Raw genomic sequence first — 10,449 nt, forward strand, 5'->3', positions numbered from 1 at the left:
CTGGGGAAGGAAGGGAGGCCCCGGGATGCAGCTCTGCTCTTTCCGACACTTTTCCCGGGATTCGGGCAAGCCTTGCTCAGTGCCTCAGTTTCCCCAGTGGGGCAAGGGGCTGGCAGAGCCTCTGGCGGTGGAGAAAAGCAGCCAAAGCTTCACTGGAGACCCCCCAAGCTCAGTCTGGACACAGCCCCGGACCAGTAGCCCGGGCTAAGCCCAATGCTGCTTGTCCAGGGCTACAGCCAGACCGAGATGATTTCCTCCCTGCAGCAGCAACACTGGTGCAAAGGCTGTTTTGGGGTGTGCGAACACCCGAGAAATGCATTTGCTCTTTTGCAGCATGCTAACCACATCCTCTGTCTCCCCTCGCCGCTCTAACAGCGTGCCCAAAAGATAAGAGGAGGAATGGAGGCCACCTTGTCCCCTTCCCGCCCCTGGCTCACCTGCCTCAGCTGCAGGTGGTTTGGCACTTCTGGTAGCTAAGAGGATATTGGGTCTTTTTTTTTCTTTTTATTAGGGTTGTCTGGGATTTCTGTTGTTGGTGAGAAATAAAAACACACACACCCCTCTCCTTAGGTGCAAAGAACGGGAGGAAGCGGTTTAGCATCTTCAGTTGTGAGAAAAAAAGCAGGAGCCAAGCAGCAGTGGGGTGCAGAAGGTTTATTGGAGAAAGAGGGGGGTGAGGATGTGGGAGAGGAGAGGATGAGCCTGGCCAGCACTGCCCGGGGCTGGGAGCAGGGAGAAGGGACTGCTGTGAGCTTCTCCTCTCTGGTTGCTGGGCTGCACGCAGGAGGAACTTTTGCCTCGCCACGCTGTGGGCCAGATGCCCGTTGCTGCTTTTCTTACAGGTCATCTGCTCTCCTTGGTGCCCCAGCCATCAGGTCGCAGGCAGTCTTGTGCTTCTGCCAGTGCTGGACTTGGCATGCCCTGTGCAGGGGAAAGCCGCTGCTCAGGGGCTCTGCTGCAAAGCTGGGTGCCCGCAGCTCGAGCTGGGACACAGTGGGGCCACTGCATACTGGGAGTGAACCAGTGACAAGGACAAACCAGCACCACACTCCTCCAGGCACTGGGGGGAATGTGGCATGGCGAAGCACGAGCCCAGAGGGGAGGTGGATGTGACCCCAGTGCTGGGTGCTAAGACGGTTTAACACCAGCCCTTGCCATATGGTTCAGGACCAGCAAAGATTTAATTCACTGTGACCATCCCAGCTGCCACAGCCCAGCCCCTCACCCACACCCACAGAGCCATGGGGGCTTTTCTCCCCCCTCCTGCTCCACCAAGGTGCAGGGGAGGGTGTCAGTGTCACCATGGGAAACCCAGCCCATTGCTGCTGTCAGTGTGAGCTTGCAGACACACAGACAGGCAGCTCAGCACCTGGCAGCGGTGACACAACGCTCACCAGCATCTCCTCCACCAGTGTTCCATCACATCAGCCTCATGCTAAGGTTTAGCATGGTCCATGGCAAGCAGAGAGCCAGCAGTGCTGAGCAGTGGTGGGACCCCAGCTTCCCTTGGCCCTTTCACAACATCCTCTGGGGAGGTCTGTGGGGCTCTAGGAAGCAGGGGGCACCAGGGGAGGAAATGGGGGACTGTGGGGACACAGCAGGGTGGCAGGGCTCCCTTACCGTGCGCAGTACCACTCGTTCCGGCAGCGAGAGCAGCGCTTGGCTGCCTCTGCGCCACACACCCGGCAGCGGGGCTTGTCAGGGGCCAGAGCCTCCATCATGTCCAGGCTGTAGGTCTGTGCCCACCTGCGGCAGGCAGAGAGGGGGTGAGGGTGCTCACAGGGAACTGCCGACAAGCAGAACTGTCCCTGCTGCACCCTGCCACAGAGGGGACATCACCAGCCAGTACCACAGACCCCTCCGTCCTCCCAGTGCTGAGCTCCACCCCGCTAATGGGGATACTGGCTCCACTAGGCATCCTGCGTGGACGTGCCAAGGCCTCACCTGCGTGCCTGGAGCTGCAGCTCCTCCTCGGTGGGGCTGAAGATGCGCTTCACCTGGTGCTTGGCAATGGCCTCCCACTTCCCCGTGTTCTTCTTGAGGATGTGATCCCAGATGACTGGAACCTGGTGGGAGAGCAGGAGGAAGGGGTGCTTGCAGCTACACCGAAGGCACTGGGGTACAGGGGCATTTGGGGGATGGGGATGCAGCTGGCCCCAGGCACGAGGAGTGAGCGCAGGCTGCACGTGCAGAGGCGAAGGTGCAGGGAGCACGAGTGTGCTTTTGGGTATACAGAGGGGATGGATCTGCTCACCAACAAGCGTTCATGTGAAACAAGGCAAAACCTTTGGGGTCCAGCTTGGGAGCCTGAGTTCAGCTCCAAGGCCTGGGCTCCTGCACAGAAAGCCCTGAGCTCTCAGCACCCGGCATGGCAGCAGCGGCGTGAACCCCATGCTCCGGAGCCGTTTGCCTGAGCAGATTTTTCCACTCGTCACTTCCCCAAAGATGAACACCCAGGGAAGGGGCTGGTCGTCGCGAAAGGGAAAGCTCCAGCCAAGAGCAGCACAGCGAGTTCAGGCTCTGGAGAGGATGATGCTGCTTCAAACAGAGCTGCCTGCTCCAGCAGAGTAAAAATAGCCAGGGCTGCGAGGGGAGGAGGCTGCTAGGGGAGCAGGCTGCTAGGGGAGCAGCTGAATGGAAAACGGCCGTTTTGATCCTTGGCTCAGCGACAGGGAGTGAGTTCACCGCTTTCTGGGCAGAGCAGGGAGCCCGTGTGTGTGCTTCCAGCTGGCTTCCCCAGCCCGCACGCCGGTCTCAGGCCCAGACCTTGGTGGAGGCGGGAGCAGCACAAAGGCAGTGCTACAGAGAAGGGCAGCAGCCCGGCCGAGGGCTGGACGAGGTCCCCAGAGCGGCAGCTGCCTGTCCCTTGATGCTGGCAGTCAAGGCACGTGGAGCAAATCCATAACCACCTCCGCCCTGCTGCCATCCCAACAGCTTGGCAGTCTTCCCCTGTCCCAGCTCCTGGCATGAGCCACGACTCTGTCTCAGCCCTGTCCAGGGCACAGCACCCTGCTCCCGGGCCATGCAGCCGGCTGTGCTGGGCACAGCATGCTCTCCCCTGCATGGCAAACACTTTTCTCCAGCGGTTACCACTGCATGGATTACAAACCCCAGGGACCCTAGGCTGTTTGAAGACTCTTAGGGCCCAACTCCTGAGCCCCAGACGTCAGCTGGGACCAGTTTGGCTCCAGCCTCTGCCACCAGACCGTGGCGTCCCTCCATATGCAGTGTGCCAAGCAGCCCCGGGCCAGGGGCTCACTGGGGAGTCCAGAATTCAGCAAATGTTAAATAAAGAGTTAATTGTCAAAACAAGCCAACTGTTGTCTCTGCCCCATGCAGCCACCACCCCAAGGACTCAATGCAATCTGTTTATAACCCAGGGTTTATGCCTACAGCTGAGACTGGCCACTGCTGTAGCAGGACCAGGCTCCCATATCACCCATGGAGAATGTTGCTGGCAGTCAGGTTGTACCAGTGAAGTGGGTGCTTGGCTGCTTTACCAGGGCACCACCTCTCCAGAGCTGAGGTTGGTAGGAGGAGAAGGGAGTAGGGAGCTGTCAGGTTAAAGCAGTGGGGTGTTTTAGAGAGGTGGGGGAAGAGCCACAGGATACCTGCTCCAGGACGAGATCCTTTTTGGGAGGAGCTGGCTCTGTGACTGCGAGGTGGCTCAGAAATCTCTGCATCTCCACTAGGTTGGGCAGCTGGTCAATGAGGACGTCTGTCAGGAATGCACGGAGCTGTGGCCATGGAGGGGAAGAGACAAGAGAATGGAGAGAGGTCAAGACACGGGAGTCAGTGCTGGAGAAGCAGCACGGCAAGAGCAGGGATCTGTGGGGCACTGGCAGAGCGACCCGTGGGGGTCCCACGAGCTGCACTTGCAAACACAAGCTTTGCTGCTGGCACGGTGACAGACCCCACTGCTCTCCCACCACGCTCAGAGCCCACGGCGAGGATGGGGAGAGACGCCCAGAGGTGCCCAGTGCTGGCAAGGTCCTACTCTGTGCTGCGAGGCCCACAGCCCCATGGTGTAGGGTCCTACCTTGAGGAGCTGGCCCTTGTTGAAGCCATCAAAGTGGTATTTGCGCTGGCACTCGGGGCTGAGCAGGAGGTTGAGGAGGGCAAGCCACACCTGCCCATCGAGCTTGGTCATCTTCACCTGGTCTTCAGGGGGCACCACGTGCCATGCGCCATTCTCAAACTTCTTGAGCTTGCCTGAGGGACAGAAGAACACGTGGCTCCAGGAAGAGACGGCACTGCCCACAGGAAGACAGCTCAGAGTTGGGGATGCTGCCCTACCCTCACTTCCTCACTCTGCACAGGCAAGCCCCTCTCTGTTTCAGCCTGCCTCAGTTTCCCCACCCCTTTGCTCAGCATTGCAGCCTTCTTGGTACCAAAACAACATATTAAAGGGCACGAAAAGCATAAAGAACACATATTAAAACAATAGGGCTGTGGCAGGAACCACCTGAGATCCCTCTGCACTTGGCCAGGAGTGTAGAGCATTGCAGGTGGTGGGGAAGCCAACGCTGCAGCAACCGAGTGGCCAGAGAGGCAGGTTTTGCGGTATCAGCACGGCCAATACCTGCTCTTCTGGAGGTTTTTCTGTCACTGAAAGCCAGAAGTAGCATGAATATAACCAAAGTGACAAAACAAGCTCCAGGAACTACTGTGGTGCTCTGGGGGGTGGAGGGGGATGTAACCCTGCATCTGCACAGCCGGGAAATGCCTTTGCACTTCTGTTGCTTTCCAGTCCCTCCCTCGGGGCCTGGGATCAAAGCTCCCTCTGACACCCTGAGCACACAGGAGGAGAGAAGGGATGCGTTTCCTGACCGGAGGAAGGAGGAAAGCTCCCACATCCAGCTGAGCTGCTCCCGGCAGGCGCAGAGCCACGTGTTTCCCAACGTCTCTTCCTCCCCTGCCCGTGCTGTGACCCCCCTGGGGGGGGATGGGGAGGGGAGGGCAGGTTCCCACGCCCCAGGCTGTGCCCCACCACTGCTTCAGTGGGGAAGCTGGGGGGCTGCAGGGGTGCATGCCTGGCTGCAGAGGTGTGGGACACAGGGCTGATGGTGCAGGTGATGGCTGATGGGCACAACCTGGTCAGAGGCCTTTGGCAAGAGTGAAGCTCAACAACCAGCAGCTTCAGGTCGATGGGTCTGCTGCCCGGGGGAGCCCGTGTCTGGCTCCAGAAAGGTGCGGACAGGCTGGGGCTGGCACTCTGGTCTTTCTGGGTCCAGGACAAGACTCCTCAGAGGAGCAGGTGGGGCTGGCAGAGGTGCTATGCTCCCGTCCTGGCCATGATCAGCTCAGAGGAGATACAGCCCTCTGTGAAGATCCGCTTTCAGGAGCACTGCCGGGTCCCCAGCCCCTCTGTGGCTGTGCTGCAGCTGCTCTCGAGCTGATCAGCTTTGGGCAGGAGCACTAGTGAGGAGCAAAGGGAAGAGGCTGGAGGGGAGGGTAGAGGGGAGCAGCTTTCTGCCAGGGCTCCCACAGCAGACGCGGCAGTAGATGCAGGTCCCAGTGTGCCACCACGGTGCCACAGGGCATGGTCTGTACCTGCTTCACGGCAGCTCCAGGGGCAATGCTCCACCAGCTCGACAAGGAGGCAGGGCAGGTTGTGGGTGTTCAGCATCCTTGTCAGGGCGCTCAGGGGCAGACTGCAGGGTGAAAAAGCACTTGCAAATGTCAGAACAGAGACAAACGGTCCCTGAGGCAACTGGGAGAGGCAGGAAAAAACCCAGTGATCTGGGTTCCCGCGAGTACCACAGAGCAGGGTGGACTGCTGCTGCGTTTGCCTCCCAGGGGACATTGCCACTGCCACCACGGACACTGCCAGCTGCTCAAAGGGGTCCAGCTGCCTGCTGTGAGCCCACAGGAATCTCAACCGGGGTGCTTGGTGCACGTCCTGTGCTGCTCCTGGGCACCCACCTCTCCACCTGGTCGGTGATGTACCGCAGCACAGACAGGGCTTTCAGGGAAATCTCAAACTCCATCGTCTCTGCCTGCTTCTGCAGCTCCTGTGGAGGGACAAACAGCCTTGGGATTTTGGGCCCCATTTCCCAGGAGCTGCAGGGAGGCAGCCTCTTGGCTGCACATTGGTAACCACAGACCGGGGAGGAAACCAGAGCCCTGCAAAACAAAATCTGCTTCTCATCTCTGCTGTGCCAGCACTGCCTGTTTGCCAGGGAGCCACAGAAATGCTTGCAGCCCACTGCTGCTCGTTCCTCATCTCCCCACCCATAACCAATCACGGGGGGCCACTAGCAGCAGTGTCCCCACACACCCCTGAAAGAGGCCAGTCCCAAACCGCTCCTCTCCCCTGCTGGGATCATCCTGTGGCCCACGAGACATGTGAGGCTCAGGGAGTGGGGAACTGCACAATCAGCAGAAGAACCGGAGGAGGGAGAAACTTGTCCCTGGTACAGCTGCTGTCCCACATCCACCCCTCCTGGATCTGCCTCCCCCCTCCAGCTCGCATACAGCCAGCTAGAGCCTGTGGTTATCCCAGCCCGCAGCCACACCACGCTCCCCAGCCACCCGGCCGCCCCTTCCCTTCCTGGGCAGCGTGGGCATCCTGTCCATCCCCCCCGTGCTCAGGCTCACAGCCTGACCACCCCCTGACAGCCTGACCACCCCAACTCAGCCTCTGTCGAGCCTGTCAGGATGGCTGGGCCAAGAGGTGCCAAGTACTCCCTGGCCTGGCAGAGCTGCTCCTCTGCAGTCCCAGAGGCTCAGCAACCCACATCTTTGTGTGCAGAGCACCGACCTCAGCAACTCCTACTGCTCTAAAGCTCTACAACGCTGCAAACGTTCCCTTCCAAATTCCTGCGGTGAGAAGCCCTGCACTCCCCGTGCCGGTGCCCCAAACAATACTAGGAAAGCATTTAGGGTTCTTCCCTCCCACGTCCTTCTCCAAACACCCCCAGTGAGGCTGTTCCTACAGCTCCTGCTGGTATCCAGATCTCATCTCTGCTACTTTCAGGCAGGAATTATCTTCTGCCTGTGCTTCTGGGGGACAGCAGAACAGGTCCTGCTCCAGGGGTTACACGGTCACAAAGGACAAGAGGCTCCACACCACAGGAGAGGGCAGGAACGGATTTTTTCCTAGGGGGTTATTGTCTGTAGAGTCAGGAGGGGCTGGAATGACTCAGAGGAAACCAGGCTCCTTGGGAGACATGCACTTTCTAGAACCCTATTGGCTGGAAAAGGTCGGGTTTTTAACTTGAGCTGTGTCAAAGCACTAACGGAGATACCCCTTCCCCTCCCCAGCTGGGAAAACATTTCCAGGAAAACATCCCTATTGTGCTCTGGAGCCCTCCATTTCCTTCCCTTTTCTAGAAGAGGAGCACGTGCTCAGGCAATGAGCCAAAGGATGGAGGCGACACAGGGAGGTACGGCCAAGCTCGCAGGCTGTTACTTTAACCCCACTTCTCCAAACATTCCTAGTGATGCGCGCAGTTTAAGGGAAAACTCAAAGTGCTGGGAAGCACCAGAAGCAAAGATTGTTCCTGCACCAGCCTGGGAACACTCGACTGGGAACAGCTCGGAGCTCGGTACTGGCCCAGAGAGGAGGTATTTCCCAGAGAGCCCAGGAAGCTGGAGGGAAACACAATAGGACAATTCCTAGTGCTGTGAATTGATCTCTCATGGTTCACTCTGGCTGGCTCCAGCGGCAGCTTGAGCTCAGGTGGTTTCAAACTCTGGGGACACATACCCACACGGTTTTTAAGAGCAACAGCAAATAGCCCAAACCCTGTACTGGCTATTTAGCTTAACTGTCACCTCCCCAGCGTGCCCCTACACAGAGTGACGGCTCAGGCTGTGTCCTGCAGGAAGCCTCAGGCTGGCACTGTCACCAGCGAGGGAAGAATCGTGGCTGCGGGGTGGAGGGAGACGGGCGCAGCCACCAGCCCAGCTGAGCTGCCAGTGAGGACAGGGACCAGCACCGGACACCCTCTGAGATGGGGGGGAGGTGGTGGGGTTGCAGCCAAGGGGTTCTCCACGGGAAAGCCCCCCTGTGCCTCTGTGGCTGCCCACATCTTCCATCACACACATCCCCAGGGAGCTGCAGGACTTTCTTCTGACCTGCATGGACGAGGGGCTGGCCAGATCCTCGGGGCGAAGCTCCGCTTGAGTCACTGTCTGTCCATTGGCGCTCTGAGCTGCGAGGAGGGTCAGTTTCCGGTGGCAATAATCAATTAAATCCAGAATGCTGTCCTCTGCCGACTCGCACACCTCCTTCACAACGACAAGAGTTTCACGGGGGGCCAGCCCCCACAGACATGCCTTTCCACCCCCAGGGGCTTTACGCTGAAAAAAGCTGAACCTGCCTCTTACCTTGTAAAAAAATACCGTTTCCAAGAGGTTAATGATGGAGGCTTCGTGATGCAGCTGTGGGAGGAAAATGGCAAGAGTGAGGTAACAGCAGAGCGGTCACCACCACCAAGGACACAGGCAATGGGACCCGGAACAGGGCTCTTCTCAGAAGCTGCTTTTGGAGTTTTGGCCAAACACAAGTCCGAGAGCCAAATACAAGTGATATAATCTTTCAGACAACTGCAGTTCATACAGTTCATATCAATATTTATGTTAACATGCCTACGACACTGTAACATGCTGATGAGAACCACACTTCCCAGCAGGCAGGGTCTCCAGGGCTCTGGCTCTGCACTACAGTGACAGCAGCCCTTGGGCAAGCTGCAGCCCCCAGTGCTGGCACAGAGCCACCGCCCGAGACAGCACAGCGCTCTGCATGGCTGCGCTGCTCTCAGCCCCTCAGGACCGGGGCAGACAGCCTTGTCCTGAGACCAGGAACCACAAGATAAGCACCTGGAGGCAATGCTGCAAACAGCTGCCCAGGGAAGACACCACCTCACCCCAGCAAGGTGTTACCCTGGACAGAAAATGGGCTAAAGCTTCCAAGAATTGGGCAAATTTCCCTTAGGTCAAGGGCTGCATCCCTCCGCAGGGATGCCAAGTTCCCAAGATTGCTCCCTTGCCAAGAATAGCCCAAGAGACCGCTGCTCCCAGAAGCTCAGTAAGAAAAAGCTATATTTTTCTTAACCTTAGAGCATGTAACCTCAGAAAGCCCTCTGGTTAGAGCTGCCAGAGAAAAACAGAGCTCAAAGGGAACCAGTACCCCAGGGGTGTTGCTGCCTGGGAGCAAGGGTAGCACTAAGTCGCTGGGAGCTGCAATCCAGGAGCACAGCCACCTCCAGGAACGGCTTTTCCTGCACCCAGCTGCTCCGGCAAGCCCTGCACGGGATCAGGCAGGGGTGCAGCCCTCCACAGAGCTGAGCTCCCCTGGGAGCAGGTCCTAGTTCCTCCTATGGGCAAGAACATGGGCTTGTTGCTCACAGCTTTGGGAAACCAGGTGCTTCCCACTGTGCCACACAGTCCACCGCAGCCTCTCAGCCCGACGAGGTGTAAAACCCCAGCTCTGAGGTCTTCAGGCCAAGATTTATGTTTAAGCATAGCGGTGCCAGCCCAGTTTCCAGGCTCGTTCCCACTGCACGCTCTACTCACCACCACGTAGATGGGGAAGGTGCTTCTTGGCTTGAAGTCCTCCAGCCGGCACAGCACGGGAAATACCTTGTGCTTCCAGATCTCCACAGAGATCAGCTCCCCAATGAGAACAGGAATCTAGACAGGGAAGGGATGGGGGAGCAAAGCCAGTGCTGGAGTGGGAACCAGTTTTATCGCTAATGCTCAGCCACACAGACTTTGGAGCCATCCCCCGGAAGAGGGTGGCCTTGGGGCACGCCATCTTTATATTCACCCAGCTCAGAAATCAAAAGCTTTCCACCCACAAACCAGAGGGCAGAGAGAGCTCCTGGGGCTGCAAAGCGGGAAAATGTCCCCGAGGAGCTGGGCAAGTCCATTGCACCCACATCCTGGCACATTCTGGGGCTGGGACATCTTGGGTATAGGGCAGAGATCCACAACCAGAGGGGCTAGTGCATGAAAAAGACCAGAATAACCTCCAGAGAGGAACCAGGGACTAGCAAACAGAAATAGCACAGCTTGACCTTTAATTTTTTTAAAAAGCAACACTGGCAAACCACCAGTCAAATGGCTGTGCCAGAGATACAGCAGATTCTTCATCATTTTATTCCAATTGCAAAATTGCCCATTGTCCACACCACAACCCCAGCTCAAGGCCGACAGCCCAGCACAGGGATCGTGACCATCCCCAGGGGGCTCACCTTGGCGTAGGTGACCAGCAGCTCGGTGAGGAGCTGCTCCTCGCCCGCGGACGCGCTCAGGATGGCGTGCATATTGAGCTTCTCCACGCACTCATGCTGCCGAAGCCATCTGTGGGGCAGCCAGCAAGGCCATCAGTGCCAGAGACCCCTGACCACCTTTGGGGCTCCGCTGCGTTCCTGGAGAAGGTCCCTCATGCAGGAAAACCTGCCCCCAGCACCCCCATCCCCAGGAAATGCCCCAAGCCTG

The 10,449-nt window shown here is 58.2% G+C and overlaps 1 protein-coding gene across 1 annotated transcript; it reads right to left on the minus strand.

Annotated features, from left to right (window-relative positions):
* Positions 1–836: 836 nt before the first annotated feature.
* On the minus strand, positions 837–10,298 carry ZMYND10 (zinc finger, MYND-type containing 10). Its single transcript, XM_010086615.1, has 11 exons — positions 10,203–10,298; positions 9,523–9,639; positions 8,335–8,388; positions 8,083–8,235; positions 5,926–6,014; positions 5,554–5,654; positions 4,040–4,212; positions 3,612–3,737; positions 1,945–2,066; positions 1,621–1,746; positions 837–921 (listed from the first exon to the last, which is right to left on the minus strand). Exons 1-11 carry the CDS (start codon positions 10,272–10,274, stop codon positions 837–839), a joined length of 1,218 nt encoding a protein of 405 aa, XP_010084917.1. The 5' UTR covers positions 10,275–10,298.
* Between the last annotated feature and the right edge of the window lie 151 nt (positions 10,299–10,449).

Source organism: Pterocles gutturalis, unplaced genomic scaffold, assembly GCF_000699245.1.
Source record: "Pterocles gutturalis isolate BGI_N339 unplaced genomic scaffold, ASM69924v1 scaffold13631, whole genome shotgun sequence".
Lineage (NCBI taxonomy): Eukaryota > Metazoa > Chordata > Aves > Pterocliformes > Pteroclidae > Pterocles > Pterocles gutturalis.